Source organism: Rhea americana, unplaced genomic scaffold, assembly GCF_003343005.1.
Source record: "Rhea americana isolate MKP2758 unplaced genomic scaffold, rheAme1 scaffold_35, whole genome shotgun sequence".
Lineage (NCBI taxonomy): Eukaryota > Metazoa > Chordata > Aves > Rheiformes > Rheidae > Rhea > Rhea americana.
In genome coordinates, this window is record NW_028186479.1 from 2,985,150 (window position 1) to 3,003,189 (window position 18,040).

An 18,040-nucleotide genomic window follows, 5' to 3' on the forward strand; every position below is an offset into this window, starting at 1 on the left:
AGGCAATGGGCAGAAATTGAACCACAGGCAGTTCCACCTGAACGTGAGGGGAAATTTCTTCCCTGTGAGAGTGACGGAGCACTGGCACAGGTTCCCCAGGGAGGTTGTGGAGTCTCCTTCTCTGGAGATCTTCAAGGCCTGCTCGGATGCAACCCTGTCTCACATGCTCTAGGTGACCCTGCTGAGCAGGGCYGTTGGACTAGATGATCTCCAGAGGTCCCTTCCAACCTTACTGATTCTATGATTCTACCTTCATAAAATTTTGCAAATCTGTATGGTTCTATATAAACCTCTTTGCTCTCAGTCCTTTTATACACTACACTAAAATTCTTTGCTGTGTTCCCTAGAAAATAAACTTAAATGAGCCAGAATAAACAGAAGAAAACAATCTGTTGTTTATTCTTACTATCAAAGGAAAAAATAGAARAAGAACAGAACAACTAAACATTACAAAATATTGCTGCAATATGTAAAATACAGGAGCACATCTGTTCCATTTGCAACACAGATGTACTTCACTGTTTGCAAATAACACTCAAATCAAGACAAACTGGTCCATAACTGAGCAGTAATTCCAGGTTTGACACTTCCCCAGAATATTTTCCAGGCTATTGAAGATCTAAGAGCTTAGTAGCTTGGGGCTACTAAGTCCCCAAGTGAAGGATATCCCCTCTGCAGCATTCCTGTTTTGCTTTAGTATTTACCTTTCTGAAGTGATATCACATTGCAATATATTGCAAGCTCAGTAAGTAACCAACCCCCAGGCTAGGGACGATACCTAGCCACTTATTTTCCATTTTACTATGTGGTAGTACTTATTTCTTCTTTACCAAACGTAGTTCTTTCCATCTGTTAATTTTGTCTTGTTTCAACTTAACAATCATCACAAATACTAAGTCTTTCTTTTAAACTACTTTCAGACCTATACGGCCTCATATCACAAAGGTGTCACAGCTCCCATTGATTATTTTACTAATAGATGTGAGGCAATCTTTGAATTCACTCTCTGCGAGCAAATACACTTAGTAATATAGAATCATTCGGGAGGTGGGGGAGAGTTTCTGACCGGCAGGCAAAGACACGATATTCCCATAAAAAAATAGACACACATGGGTTTTCTATACTACAAAGAAAACGTGGGTGACAGATTCAGACAACATGCTTTTCACAGCAAGGAAAAACTATTTTTAACACAATAGAGAACACAAGGGAAGCATTCACTTTTAATGCTACTACAATAAAAAACAAACAAACAGGCTTCACCAGGTTGTGCCATTTGAGTGCTCGCTGTGAGCAGGGGCTACTAAGATAATTTCTTCAAAGTCTTGCTATAGAAGTTCTCAGGTTATAAAATATTCAGAGAGTATAAACTTAAAAAGTAGACTCTTGATACGGTAACTATTAGAGGATTTGGCCTAAAATTTTAAACGCTTATGATAAAAGAATCCTTTAAAAACGGCTGATTTCTTTGGTAATGGAGGGAGAAAGAAAGGTACTATTAAAGAACAACAAGAAATTCAGACAAAGCAAAAACAGTAAGATGAAAGACAGATAAAAGTTCTGTGAAAGGCTGCAGTAGCATTTAAGTTCAAAAATTCTGTACTATTTTTGTTGCCTAGAAGATGGACTTAAATCAGTAGATGAGTTAGACTTTTTAAACCTAGCCAACACACTTTGAAAAGAACATAAACTTTGTTTGCTTTTGATGAGTTTAAAAAGGACAAGGCATTCTTCCATCACAAGGTCAGTAATAAAAACTAGACCAAGTTAAGACCACAGCCACATAGAAACAAACTGCTGAGCGTGGGAACCTGTACATCCTTTCTTATTCAGACTTACCTGAGTCTTTTTTCAAGTTACATTTAAATACTTCAAGACTCTTACCAACCTGAAGGTACCTGCGGCATGTAGTTTTAAGAGTGTTCCTCCAGTGTTGTGGCACCATTGTAAGTCTGGGAGCTATGGCCAACCTCTTCCAGCTTTTAAAGCAAGTACATGCAGATTGCTTAAGAAGCCTATATATACACACCATGCTTCAAGCTGAACCAAAGCTAAAGATAGTCTTTTGCTCAACAAGGAGATCAAAATAAAGCAGTCAAATAAAATAGAGTAGGAAACACAGAGAGCTAACTTGTCAGACTTTACTTGTTTATTCCAAAGCAAAATAAGCATTTTAAATTTATAGCAAAACATCACTTGGATATCTCCTACCTCTTTGACTTCATGGAGTTGACCAGAACGYTGGCTCTTAACTTTTCGGGCAGCTGCAGGGGATTTGTGATGCGTGATGGTAACAACGGTTGGCCCACCTTGATTCATATGCTTGTGACCACTGGGAGACGCAGAATTAACTGTCCCAGGCGGCAGAAGAGACGAGCTTCTACTTCGTGAGGATGAAATGTTCTAGAACAAACAATGGGATGTTGACTTTTACTACCTTTATAAAAGTACATAACTTACAATTCAGTCTACAGACTTGTCCTGCTCTACTTCCCTCACAAAACTGAACACAAAAGCCTAACTGCTCAGGACTGATTTATTCCTTCTGAATCATCTGCATTGCTCAGCAAGGGTCTTCTTGGAAGTATTGTGGATATTGCCTTGGTTTCTTTGATGTTCTGAAAGAAGCCCCCTCAAAAAAGCCTCCAAACACTCCTACATATTAACATGCTGCTGCTAAGTCTGTACTGTTTTAGGAAATATTAGAAATGATTTTGAAGGTGGATTAATAACAAGGCCAACACAAATAGTTTTTATGAAGTCACTGACCTATAACTCAAATTGTTTAGTACGAGCAGCAAGCATAAATAATTCTTAATGTTTTCACCTGATCAGCTTCTGAAACAGTTGAGTGCAACTCTCCTAATGTTCAGGAGACATCAATTTTAGAAGGCCAGTCCAAATACCAAATGAACAATAAGCCTTGCTTTTGCTTCAAATGTTAAGTTGTCAATGCATTTTGGAGTAAGTTTAGGATGAGCAGATAAGACAAAACAGGCTACAAATAGATTTCCAACAGCATCTACAACATGGACACTTAACATGCAACCAATAAAATGAGTATGAATATTCAGGAACTTTTGCTCTTCCTATCTAATTATTTATCAGTGTTGTAACTTCAGTTTGTTTACTACAACCCTCAAGCATGAGTTGTCCTGGAGAAGATCTTTAGGACAGCTGTCCTCAATCAAGCTGAGGGGCACACAACAACAGTGTGACAAATATAAAACAGCGTGACAGTTCTGCTCTTCTATTTAAACTACTGATTAACCTGTAAGGTTAAAAACGAAACAAAGTAATTATCTCATAAAACAAACTACATTATAGAGTGACATTTATTAGAACTTTGTGAGGTAAATTTTTATATACATGTATATATCAATATGAGTGAAATATCAGGACCCTGATTTTTTTTTCCTACAAACTCTGCACAAGTAAAGACGGCAACCTTCAAAATTACTAAGAGTTATTGCGAAAGTGGGGAATTTGAGTACGTCTGCAAGTACACAAAAATGTTGCTTAAGAATATCTTTTTACCCTTAACCAATTACCCTCAAACTTTGCAAGAATTTCATTAAAAGGTTTTAAATCCAAAGTGAACAAGTTCCAGTTAGCACCAGAATTAAAGTCAGGCAGGCATTATGCTAAAGGCCAACAAAGCACACTCACACGGCAGGGGTGGAATCTGTCAGAAGAGCACAAGTTGCCATTTTTTAAAATTTGTCTTGTATTTGAAACAGCCTTGCTTAGACACAATTACAGTATAATTACAAAAAATAACAGTACAAGAGAATCAGAGAGAAAGGTATTTGGGGAGAAGGGGCTGAAGAGAACCATGTTTTTTTAAAAAAATGTAAGTTTCACAGAAATGCACTATCCCTAGTATATCACAGTAGAATGTATGTCCAGATATACATTTTTTTTTAATATTGACTAGCATCAGAATACTTCTAAATGAAATTTAGGGTGCAGAGGAAGATCTTAAGAAAAGAGAGAAAGATCAACTTTTCTTTTTCTTCCYGACTCTGTGAACTGCCCAGGATTGATAGGTATCTTGTGCTGAGAGGGGAAGGAGAGGACTCTAAGAGAGGCTCACTGGCAGTTTATCTTAGTTTAATATGAGTTATTTTGTTTTTGGAAGGAAATTTCCCAAGAATCACTGACRTCCTATCTTGCAGACATGATACAATACCACTGCTACCTTCATATATCTAAATTTATCATAGAACTCAGATAAACAGAAACAATGTAAAAGAGCAAGTCTAGCAATTAGTTTTGCTTGAAGGAAAGCAGCATTCTGAAAAGTGAAGTTGTATTATATTTCAATTTTCCTTTGGGGAAAAAATAAGTCACACATCTTCAAGTAACAAAAATAATATAAAACAAGTACTTAAGAATCCATGTACTACTTCTGTCTAAACATAGAATCAGGAAGAAAACTTCAGAGAGATTAGCTTTCACAGAAAATATCTGTCAAAATAGTCTCATTTAACTTGTACAGTTGGAGAGCAATGTTAGTAAACTGACCTGTACATACATTCTAATTAATATCTATGTCCATGGTGTTTTGTGGTTCAATATTGTTTTCTTTCAAGACAATGTTTCTCAAACTGCAGCAAACTGTCTGRAACTGAACCTTGGATCATAGCAGGCTCAACCTCAAACTGTTCCCAGACACCTTGGCTGCAGCTTGCACCTTCGATTTTTTTCTCGTCACATCTCCTAGCATATGACATGCCTTTAACGACACCCCATTTATCCTTGAGTGTCATGAATTTTACAGTGGGCCATTAGCACGAAAGTTGAGAACTCTTTCTTCAAATTTGAGGATGCTGAGAAGTTAACCATCCTCCTTCCCATAAAGCTAACTGCATTTTTTTCATTTATTTGACTCTGCATGACAAATAAGGAAAGCATGCATTTCCGAGAAGCAGAAATACCCATTGTTTTAGCCATCCCTATTTTAATCTAGATTAGATTATTTTAAAAGACTAGCTCTAGTTCTTACCACAGGTCATTGGACTACATCACCTACACTCACAAACTGTGGYAAGAGGCAAAACAAAGAGTTTGTGGGACCTCTGAAGCTGTTTTTTAAACAAGTTTTACAAGGGCATGTGGCAGTCCACAACAGCTKTTAGTGGATAATCATTTAGGGCATGGAGTTTGGAAACCAGCAGCCAAGAAGAGAGAGTTAAAAAGAACAGATCATCTATAGTTTTAGTAGCACATGGCTCTCGATAAATTCCAAAATTAATCCCAAACTCAAATTACATAAGATAGCTAACAGCAAGGCTGTACTGCTAGAGGGGCACTGGGACACCCCAACTCTCCAGGTATGTTCATGGCACAGCAAGGGCTCTGTAGATCAACACTGCCACACAAGTGCGGCATTCAGCAGTACGCCTTGCCCCAAAGTAGTACTACGTAATCTCCAAGAAGAGATGTCTGCCTGTGAACCTCTCCTAGTCCTCCTCTTACCCTCTGGGCAGAAGATGCCTACCAATCCTATGCAACTCAAAATTTTTCAAGTTAGAAGATGGGCCAACTTGAATTAGCACATGCAACCACAGCCTGCACCAAACAAAGCAGAATACATTGACRTGAATGGCTCCTATGAAATTTTTCCTCACTTGTACATTTTCTGTCCCTTTGCATCTTGCTCTCACCTAGTTATCCAGTTTTTCTGATCTATGTGCCAGAAAACTCTACTAGCCCACCACACAAATCCTCTGGTATCTAATTTGGGGTTATTCTTTATAGTATTTCTGTAACATACAAAATCTGAACGAATTCTCTATTAGGACCTCCGGCTACCCATGAGGCTCTCCCTAGGCAAGTCTCTAAGATAAATTTAGCCAGTTCCAATTTACAGCAAATCCTTCTGTTCCACCTTATCTGACAAGATTGCTGTGGAACTTAATGACTGAAATGACAAGACTGCAAGGGATTGATGCCAGTAAAGAGGAAGCACTTGAAGATACAAGAAGTATCACCTAACAAAGTGCTGCAGAATGTTTGCAGGAAGTAGTTTCTACAGTCACTCAAAGACTTTGAAAGTGGGGCCTCACTCCTCAGTGGCTGAGGAGCACCAAAACTGCCATAGAGAATTATAATGACAGCAAAGCGCTGTGCCTGCTCAGCCCAAGGACACAGAAACAGCAGCTAATTTCTTCTGCCAACTTCTACTGCCACTTCAAGAAGAGACCTCTTTTGGAACTACATACTTTAATTCTCACACACTCTGGAATTTCACAGCACATTGTCAACACCTATGTCCCAGCCAAACACTTGACTTCTCTTYGCAGAACTTTTTCAAATTAAATACTGGAAATGACAAGCATCTCTTTTACATTTAGACACACAGTTGTGCAAAACCAAAAGATTTCCTTTTCTAAAAATGTGAAAGTCTGTTAGGTTTTCCACAGCTAACAAATATCTCATTATACATCACACTAGAAAAAGCATTAAAATCACTTCCCCAGAAAAATCAAAGGACGGACAGTAACTGTGGCATCTTCATTCCTAGTCCCCTATTCTTCTCGCAAGCACTGCTGGTTTGCTGGTATGACTGATCTGCCCCTCCAAGTGCGATCATACGTCTTCTTTAGTCCTASTGCTTTCTGGTTTACAAATAAATAAGGGGAATAACGAAGGACTGATAAAAAGACATAATGAATTCTTCAATGATTGGTAATACAAGGTACTAATAACAAGTCAAGAAGCACTCAGGCAGAAGCATCCCAAGGGATTACAAATATTCTTTCACAAGGCTACATATTACCATAGCTCCAACAGTTTGCCTGCTAATAAAATGAAAATGAATAAAAGTATAATAAATAAGCTAATAAGAGAATAGTTTGTAACTTCTGCTCATCTTGGTTTTAGGACCTAAAACTAATTAGAGCATGCCTAGCTAATAGAGATTTGGGTTAAGATTTTTATTTTTAGTAGATTGTCCAGCCCTCAGATGAAAAAACAATATATTGAATGCTTCTATTTGAATAAGAAAAATCCAACAATTAAAATAATGTAATTGTAGAACAATAAGTTCCAACTATACTAATGCTTTCATGACTCATTCTCCCAGGAGATTACTCTTCCAGCTCACAAAGAAGCTAACGTGTTTTTCACATTTACCAGAAGCAAACAATTTTGTTTATTTTGGAAAGTAAATACAATGTTCCAGAGATCAATAAACTAATTTCTGAAGTGGACTGTCCTATCTGTTTATGGCTGATCATCATCATCTCCTTCAGAGGCACTGAGCCAAATGTTTTCTGCACAATATAAAATGTTGAAATCACATTCMTTTACTCTTCTGCAGTAAGCCTAACAGAGGCACAGCACAAGCCCCTATGTAAAGTTTTTAGCAATGAGAAGTCACATGCTATCAGCGAGAAATAATGATTTGGCGACACCACTGTTCAGTATTTTAATTCCCATTTATACATTTTCTAATACATCTTTAATAAATAAATACTGAAAGAGAAAAATATGCATGGATATCTGTTTAATCTACACTCTGATCAGCCACAAATATTAAATTGCAAATGGCAATCTATGGAACATCCAAACTTCAGACAGAACTTATTAGTGTGCTTTATCATCTTTAGGTAAGGCAATACGTATGTCTGCTTTTAAGCAACGGACTATGATGATCATTTGATCATAAAAATCACTTATTTGTCAAGAAGCATTTGAGCAAACTCATGTTCAATCCTAAATGTAGAAATTATTCATTTTTTCAGAAAGGTCTTGAAACCAGACAGATGTGAGCAACTCTATCTTCATGCAATTTCTGAAGGAAAAAAAAATCCACCTATCTCCAGCCAGGTAGTGCTTCCTTCTCAGCCYCATCACCATGAGGATTTCCAAAACTAAAAACATTTTAATTAGAAGCATTTTAATTAGTTGTCTTCCATAGGGCAGGGAAGAGAGGAAGAAGGGGAAAAAGTAGAGAAAAGGAAGGAAGAGTGAACTTACTCAAAAAGAATAAGAGGTTTGATGTGGAGATAAGAACCAAAACAATACTGCCAAAGGCTTGAAACTTTCACTAATGTAGCTTTATGGAAGCAGTTACCACATGGGTGCTCAAAATAGCTGGTGAACAACTCATCTGGAAAGATTCTTCATGGCCATTCATTACTAAGGCAAAACAAAACCTGACGAAACCGATGAAGGGCTCCCAGTCTCAGCACTAYGATAGCCATTCTTCCCGCTGCGCACAGAAACTACGTGGCTGCCTTATACAGATTTCAGAAAAGGGCTGACTTCAGATTTCCAGGCGTTACTACAGGCGCTGTTTCACATTATAGTTCAACTGCTACTGCAGTTGCCACTGAAATGGGCACTTTGCTCTTCTTTCTCCATCACCTTCCCACGCCGACTCTGAGGCCCATCCGATCCCATGGAGAAACACTTCAGGGAGTTAAATCAGAAGARAGAGACAGAGACAGAAACAGACAGGCACGCACACACAKAATTTTCTGCTGATTTAGCTCTCAGCATGCCTTTCCTAAAGGGCTAGATGAAGGCAAGAACCTGCATTAGGAGCACTGCTTGAGAAGGAGGGCACGTCTGCCCTTCACAGAGCGGGGCAGCCACTAGCTGGCTCATTTTTAAATACGAAGTCTCAGTCTAAATCAGAGAAAGGTTGTTTTGGGGCATGATCCGTGATGGTTTCAGTATACTAACAGTGGTACCAACAAGCCAATAGAGAGGAACCAGTGGAGGAGGAGGAAGAGAGTGGAATCTTCCCATCTGGGGGTTGCTGGAAGCAAGAACATCTTCCTTCCTTCCCTTGCATCAGCACTCATCTGACCCCCTCAGGAAGCTGGTCAGATAATTAAGTCCTTTGAAGCAGGATGTGTTTTTTGCTGTTTCAGATACCCAAGCTACTATAGAGCCAGATAAATACCAGAGCCTGCACAAAAAGTAGCACAGAAGGAAGGAGAAGGACTGCCCTTTACAGCTGCAGGGAACCAGCAGATGGGCTCAGCTAAACCACAAAACTGCTCCCACCAGCTTTTAACAGTGTGAGTTCCCTGACACAGTTCACTGTTCAGCTCCACAAGCCAAGATTAGAAAAAGAGGAAGCCTACCCCTTAGTCTTACCTAAACCGAAACTGGAAGTCACCACCTGACTACAATTTAAGATATGAGCAGTGGCTTCACAAGCTGAAGGTTCCTGTTCCCTGCCACATTCCTAACATGCACTTCATCTCCAAGATTATTTGCCAGTCCAGCAACTGATGCATACRTTGGCAATAAGAGCTGCTATAAAAACCTATGTTTAGTACTACTTTCACAGCCACCATCATTAAACAGACAAGAAAGAGAGATACAAAACAAATGAACTAAAAAGCTTTTGACAATTTACAGAAATAATTTTATTCTTGGAATTTGCCACCAAAATACATGTATAAACCTACTTTTTCTCGGAATCWTTTTATACTTCAAATTCCAATTTGACTAGTGCTTTAATTAAGACTTGGACAATCATATTCACTTACAACAGTCTATAAAAACCACCAACCCTATCCAGACATAGATGACTTTTTCCAATACAGYGTGATTTGGCACTCTGTGGCAAGTTGAGAGATCCCTAATTAAGCAACGTAAGGCTTGTACAGGAATAACGAGAACATTAAGACCATTTTACAGCATAGCAATTACTTGCCAGAAAACATTATCCTCTTACTGCTTTTATCACCAAAACGTAAAAATTTAATTAAAATAAAGTGACAGACTTAGCTTGTGTTACATCTACTTGTTAGCTATATAGCTCACCTTTAGACAATATTCAGTCATTAGTATGCAAGCAATAATTTCATGTAACTTTTTTCTCCTAATCACTACACTGCTTAATTTCCTCTCTCCATCACTCCAGYCCCCAATCCAAGCTTTGAAGAGAGTAAATCAATCAGTAGCATTCATAAGCATGCARTAACTATGAAAGTAAATCAGTCCTGATCTGCATCCAGTACAGGAAGAAGAAATGCTCTCCTACCAATGCTTTCCTACCAATATTTTACAGAAATAGTGACATAGCATGAGCTACTGAGAATGTTCTCTAAATTCTCAGAATTTCCACATGAATCTCCTTCCAGTTAAAAAAAAAAAAAAAAAATTTTTGAGAATGTTCTCTAAATTCTCAGAATTTCCACATGAATCTCCTTCCAGTTAAAAAAAAAAAAAAAAAAAAGAGAGAGAGAGAGAGAAAAGAAAATCTATTCAGAACTTCAAAAATGTGTTTTTACTTCATTAAGAGCAGGTTATTTACCAATATTCTTGTGGTCCCTTCCACTGCTTCTAACTGTTATCCCAGCATATTCCCTCAGATATCACGTAATCACATTTGCATAAGAAGAAAAAAAACATATATTTAGACACACACATACCCATTGCATATTCTACTCTTCCAATCTCACCTCTTTCTCATGTATAYATCAGCATGTGCATGCTTTCAATTATTTTTCTTTAAATATGTAGAAGTGAAATTTCTATACCCTATAGCTTTTCTAAGAGAATGTATTTTACCCTAATGTCATCTTTAGTGACAAGCAGAAAGAATCAGAACAGGACAAAATTTTGACTTAGCTAGTGAGGAATTAGCAAACATTTTAGCAAGAGAATAACACACAGCACACCAAATAGGTCAGACATATATTTGCCAGACTAAGCTGGTGAGCTATAATCCAAGTGTGATGGAGATGACGAAGGGAGAGAAAACACAAGATTGCATTTCACATGTTTAAGTGACTCCCAAGGTAGCTAGAACATTCTGCCTTTCATAGTTCCTGTTAAAAGGTGAGTTTAAGCTGCAGAAGCTGCCAGGGATGAATACTTGGGCTCCAACTTTCCAGATGCTGAAACATGCCTTTTCCCAGCAAGAGGCAGCATTGGACTTTGTTCAAGCTCTAGAAGGTTAAAAGACACGAGCATCCATCTGCCTGTTCACTGACAACAGTTTAAGAGGCAGACGATTTGCTGTTATCACTTATTCCAGCACTCAAAGTATTGAAAATATAGAAACATGAAGAAATGTAGCAATTCTGCTTCCCTCACCTCCTACTTTGCAGTGGTTTTGAAAGCAGAAACTTGAAGAAAAAAGTGTTATAAAAATATATTATTTTCCTAGTTTCTGGCATTTATATGAAGAATCACTCTCTTGTGACCAGTATCTGGTCTCCAATGTCTAATTATTGAAGCACTCAAGCTGTTGATCACTTGCTTTTTACAGAGAAAAGCAGAGAGAAGCTTTAAAACCTACTTCTTAAGTGAAAATCAAGCTAGCACTATATGTAATACTAAGCTCAGGGGAAAATCTAACTCTTAGATAATATTACTCAAGTCTCAGAAGATAGGRGAAAAAACGTATCAAGAGACTTTAAGACAAATTCCCAGTTGCAACAACTACAGAGCCTACTTGCCCAGCACCCAGAGCAGAACACTACATTGCYGTGCTCACCCTACAACTTCCCTGAACACTTCAGAAGTTTTTGTTTTGGGTTTTCTTTTTCCCCAGTGTTGCCCCTTCTGAGTGCTTCTGGTGCTCTACTTGCTATCCTCAGACCATTACCTCTTCCAACAATTTTGGATCTTCACCTCTTCCTGCAGTTTAAARTAATCATTAATTTGTTTCCTCAGTTATGCATACTCACACCTCAGTCATGGAAATCTTTTTATTTTCTTGCAGGATGGGCCTAAGAACCAGAATAAAATCACGGTGGTAGTAGGTTACTAGGCAAGAGTACAAGTAAAAGTTTAAGAAGATGCTTCCCATTCCAAGCCCTTCCTGTTTCTAACAGTTTGCAGCTCAGAGATCTTCTGTCACAAAAGCTGTGTCCGTATATTCAACGGCCTCCTACTTACCCAATCGAGCATTTTTTCCTAATAATTCTTCTAATTGCTTTTCAAATCTRTACAGGCTTTTGGCATCCAAAACATCCCATATAAATCTCCAGATTTCAATCACGTTTTATTTTGAACTTATCTGATCATTTCCCTTGACGTTTCCTCATACCTATATTAACAATCAAGCAAATATTTCCTATTGAAATCATGACACTCATTAACACTACTCTTTCTTGTTCCCAATAGCCTTCTTTTTCCCTTCACCATCACAAAAGAAGTTCCAGTCTAGTCAGCCTTTCCTTATACAGACTTCATTCTGTACAGAATAAAAAGGTGATTAAAAGTATTCTCCCTAGTTTCAGTGTTTCCTTTTCAGAAATGGAAGAGGACATGCACAACAGATAATACATATTCAAGACACAAGCRCACAATAGTTATAGAGTAGTTTAAATATTTGTTCTTTTATTCTCTATTTCCCTCTTGATCAGTCCTAAAATTCTACTTTTTTTTTTAACCACTACCAATTGCTGGACATTTTCACTATTATAATACCAAGATCTTTCTCTTGGCATAATAATTAATTCTGAGCCTATCAAAATACATAGATACTGCAGAGAGAGCTCAGCAGGAGAGAATAGATGTTAAAAACAGAAGATAAACTTTAATTATTACTAAAGTTTTACCTAAAGGAAAAAAKAAACAATCCAAACTGCACATGATTAWGCTTCAGCTTAATTATTGCCATTCCAGAATGAGACTTTGGTATTATAATAGACAGTTCCACAGAACTATTGATCAGTAGTAAGCAAAAAAAAATAATAAAAAAAAAGCCATCAGTATGCCATTGCACAAGCCTCTTCATTATACAGACTGACAAAAGTTCTGTTGCTTTGTCACAGGACTTTGTAGGTGCTCAATATTTAAGTGGATTCAAAATGTAGCCATAAAATTTAAAGAATAAATTATTGATGAAAATTAAATATATATAGATACCATCTCTAGCTCAGGAACTCTCCGATCTGCAAATCAATATTAACCATAAGAATATTCTGACCMAGTAGAGCTGCAGCTTTGTTCTGTCCTTACGCTCTTCTCTGGGTACTCCCAGCTGGTACTTGATACAGCATACTGTGGTGAAGGGGTTTTTGATCTGATCTAGTAAGGCTACTCTTTCTAATACACYCTCCATAAAGCAAAATCCCAGCGTGGAAACTTCAGCAAGTCCCTATACCTTGAACACAGGTAGAAAAACCCCGTTTTTCTGCAATAGCATTATTTTTTTCTAGCGTATCTTTTACGTCATGATCATCTCTCAGTCCCAGACACACTCTGCTAGGCTTTCTACTGCTGATATGCTTGCAGAAGGATTAAGATTTTCAGGAAACTTTACMAAAAGTACTGTTGAACTGAAAAATAAAATACACAGTACCTATATATGAAAAGTTTGGTCTGAGGTTTGTCAACTGTAGGCAGTAAAAAGCTTTGAAGAGTGCATTATGTTACAATTTCAGTTCTGGACAGCGTATGTCTTGAATCTGCTTARAAGCGCTAGGTTTACCCCTCGGTGCCCCCTGGAAAAACTCTGATCCTACATCCTAGCACTACAATCTAGTGAGAAAAAGCTTAATCTTCATTTACTGGCACTGTATTAACACTTATTAATCACATTTAAAGAACGACAAGCTTCTAATCCCTTTCCTTTTAAAACCACGAATTTGCTTATTTGTTAATTCTAGGACAGAGAATATACCCTGACTGATCAACTAAAATCAAGCCAGAAACCTGAATTCTGCATAAATAGCTTTGTTATCACCTTACCAGTCTGCAACTAATAATGCAAAATCCTGCTGATAGTCTAGATAYAAATTACAGCATCCAGCCTTCCTATTCAGGATTTCAAAGTTACYTCAAAGGGTAGGAAAGAGCATCCAAAAGATCCTAGAGATATAAASTACACCTAAAGTACACTAATAAGTACAAAATTTATTTTAATATTCCACAGACCACATTCCACTGCCTCTGCATCACAACGGACTTTCGTTTTCCTATACTCCACAGTAATTTGCMACTCCACCATTTGTGCCAAAAGCAAAACCTAACACCCAATGGATTCYTAAAAATTTAAATTTGTTAAAAGAATAGAAAAATACAGTTAGAATTTCAAAAATATAGGTTAAAAACGTTACCAAAATTCTAGGATGTTTACTTAATAAACAGTACTTTCGTTTTTTTTGTGCAAGAGTCTATCGCTCAAGGTTTTACAAGTCCGAAGTACCTAAAGTGTGTATACATATAACAACTTCTAGCTAAAAGCTTCAGCTAACTGTAGAATGATTCCTGTAACACAATTAAGAGTTTCTGTACTACCACCACCAATCTCTCTATCTGACCTCTTTCTATACCAAACAGCAAGAACTCTCCAACAGCATACAGCTCCAGAGTGGTCCTCATGTTTTCATGCTTACACCTTTTCAAGAGGGAAGAAAAAGACAATATGGAGTATTTGGGAGTTTGATTTTGGTTTACTTTCTGTTAATTTCTTGCTCACAGTGAAAGGAGGGCAGGCATGGATTTACTGTACAAAATAACATAGAACACAAGAGACAAATCCAATCGAAAACACCGAGGAATGTAGTAGAAAGATACACAGAGTGCCACTGCCATAGGGCTAGTTTCCACAGTACAGAAGTGAGCAGCCCAGAGCACATAGCCATTAAGACTGGCAAGAATTTTGCTTTGATTATCATCCAAAGGACAACATCTTTAGCAAACCTCTACTTTTTGATTCACCACTAAATCACAAGGAAGAATGCCATCTACTACATTAATACTAACAGGTTCTGCAACCTCTTTATATCATTTGAAGGTCTTCCATAAGTGCTGTCTCACCTCATTTAGTATGCATTAGTCATTGGTATCATTTCTTCTTGCATCCATATACAGACCTGACCCTGCTAGTCATGCAAGAAACGGAAGAATAGCAATAATTGCATTTTTTCTGAAAACTTTCCTTGAATAATATTGGTTTGATTCAAACAGAAACACGCAAAGAAATCCTGGTCAAGCTTATTTTAAAAAATAAATACTACAAATATTCTGTTACGTTAGATGAAGCCAAAATAATTAGTATACTATAAAGACTGATCTGTGAAACAAAAATAGAAATACAATATACATTCATATCAGAAAGGAATCTTCATATCATAAAGTCACATCTAAATTTAACTATACCGTTGCTTATGCCTGCAAGAATCCAGAGGGACTTCAGGTAAGAAGCAAAATGTCGTAAGAGACTAAAATACATTATGAATGTTATTATAAAATATTATTACAGAATTGTAYAGTATATATAAATAAAATATGTTATCAATAGCACTGGGTTACAGCTTTATTAAACAACATTTAACTATCTAGCATGAGAACTGAAAGACAGACTACTGAAATATTAAGAATTGTTTCTTTTTTTTAAGGAAAAGATTTTTCTTTATTTAAATAGAATAGCTTCCTGGTAACTCAACATCACCTCAAAGAGGAAAAAAAAGGTTGTTTCTGTTGTACTTCAAACACTTCAGTGGCTGCCAGTGTCCTTAAAGTATCACCCAGCTGCTCGGAGTCTAATTTTCAAAGACACTCAGAAYCATGATTTCTACCACAGTTAACATAGGATTAACGTTCTCACCATCTTGGGGAGGTGGGCAAATAAAAGGAATCTTTTCCACCTGCACTTAGATTTAGATGTCATTTTTAATATTTATAGAGTAAACAATCACGAAAAAAGAAAACATTTTAATTCCGGTAAAGACATTAGAAGACTRAAGACAGGAGCAAAACTTGTATTTTGTTTTAGTAACTGTTTTAGCTTAATACTAATTAATACTAAAAACATATTAAAATAAACAGTGTTGGCGGGGATTGGTTTTTTGCTTTTTTAAATCCCTCCCACTTCAAAGTCCACTTTAGTTTAAACAAGATTTATTACTACTTGGGGCAAAGACTCCTCCTCCTTCCCCCACCAGTCTGCTATTTTTAAAGTATCTGTCCAAAATATTTATCTGTTTGAGGAGAAAAGATTCAGAYATTACTTCCACAGAGAGATAAATAATATAAATCTTCAAAGGATGACCTCTTTCAGCTATGGTAGACCTAAAGCTGTCTGCTGTCAACAATCACATGAATCTTGCTATGGAAGAGCTGTTAACCAGCTGGACTGCCAATAAAATTAGTATTAGTTAACATTTTAAGTATCAATAAGGATATTACACAGGTATTTGTTTATAAACTGTTTATCAAACCATTCAATAAACATCCGTTGACAACTTAGAAACTCATTTCATGAATTTCACCTACTTCACTATCTTACAATATGTATTTATTAAAAGAGAAGAAGCAGGTTACTTTAAAAAAAATAGTCAGACTTCTGAGCAGTAGGTGAGGAAAGACCACTTATTATTTCTTAGTATTTTTATTCACAGACCTCTATCTAAATATGAACATGCCAAACACAGCAGCCAATCTATCATCCAGACAACGCTGTTCTTCACTTACACTACTTAAAACAACAGTTATTTCCTTTCTCTTAATTATTTACCTTAGAATTACCTTCCGTGTGATGTTTGGCACAAGATCGAAGCTGAGTTATCCAGTACTGCTTCTCCTTTGCATCAGCAGCTAGAACAGAAACAAGAGAAYGAAGGGAATCACACACAAACAAACTGATATTCTTTCTTGTATAAGAGAAGGCAACAGTTTTTACATATGCATTATAAATACTATTATATGTGAGTGTGCACATATGAATGCGTGTATTAGATATGATATGTCTGTCCTATCTATTGGTCAGGATACATGGTAAATCTTAATTTACACTAATTAAATATGCACGAATTCTTAAGTATAACATGTCTATACCTCAATTCAAGATGCTGTGGCCAGTTAGAAGAGAGGTTTACAAGGGTCCTTCACAATTACCTCCTGCAAGTTGTACTTCAAGGCATAGTTACCCCAAGAAGGTGGGTTTTTTAATCCACTTTTGCTTCACTTACCTCTTTCTCTGAAGGTGAGGGAGCATATTATAGCATTTAAATTAGTGAAACCTCTATACTGAGRCTATCAATCAGCTCTTCAAGTTAGACAAGCTACTAGTTCCCCAAAAAATTTTGTACTTTTTTTAAAAAATATAGTCTGGCTAAATCTCTCTTTAAAACTCTATATTATTCTCATGCAACATAAAAAAAAACAAGAACGAAAACCAATTTCCCCCATTAACCTTTGAAAGTCAGCTCTACAAGTTATTGAAAATGCTGTTCGCAGTCTATAACGTTTTATTCAAGAGAACTCATATACCCTTTATTATTTTTCTTATGCTTCAGAACAAGAGAATGCTAAATTTTATGCTAAATGTACAGTAAATGATTCCAAAACTTACAAGAACTGAGTATCTTAACAGCCCTCCACTGGCATCAGCAGATTCATTRCTGCAGATTAGCTGCAGGATGATGGGAAGGGGAAACAATATTAGAAATAAAATGCTATGCTGCAGACAGCAGCGAAAGCAATTCCTGCAACCTTTGGACCAAAGAAGATACACTGTAGAATCAACATGCCGCTACCAGCTAGTGGGAAGAAGATTCTTGAGGCATCTTCTAGCTCTAATATTCTACATATTGTAAATGCATGCATATTTAAATCCACAGGAGTCTTCCAATATGTTTTATAACTTAATATGTAAGAACACAGCAATACAATCACTACTTTCTGGCAGTATGAGGAAGAAAGAAATGAGAGAAGAGAGGTAGAAACAGGAGTARGGCAGAACAACTCTGCTGGCACTTTAAACAGCACTGTTACCTCTCAACTTATACATCTCTCCATTAGCAGAGTAGACCACCAACATGTGTGGCGCTTCATCACTGGGTGATATTATAGCTCCAGCTAAAGACAAGGTTCCTCGTGGCTTCTGGTTTTTACTTTGTTCATTCACAAAATACTGCAGAATCCCCGTTTCAAAGTCCAGCACAAAGTACCTGTTCAAAGAAATTGCAATTGTATAGTGATTCTGTTAAGGGTTTTACAAGCAGTTACTCAAAGAAAAGCACAGATTGATCTTAAAATCAAAGCCATCATCAACAACAACAAAAACCCCAATGACGGTAAAGTTTTTTTTTTTTTTTGAGGGGGGGCT

The 18,040-nt window shown here is 37.0% G+C and overlaps 1 protein-coding gene across 1 annotated transcript in view; it reads right to left on the reverse strand.

Annotated features, from left to right (window-relative positions):
• OSBPL10 (oxysterol binding protein like 10) overlaps window positions 1–18,040 on the reverse strand; it is a 146,108-nt gene that overhangs the window by 70,827 nt on the left and 57,241 nt on the right. Inside the window, exons 3-5 of the mRNA XM_085311800.1 lie at window positions 17,707–17,882; window positions 16,448–16,527; window positions 2,212–2,403 (exon numbers count right to left, since the gene is read on the reverse strand). Coding sequence (XP_085167926.1) covers window positions 2,212–2,403; window positions 16,448–16,527; window positions 17,707–17,882 — 448 coding nt within the window. The remainder of the gene's footprint in view (window positions 1–2,211; window positions 2,404–16,447; window positions 16,528–17,706; window positions 17,883–18,040) is intronic.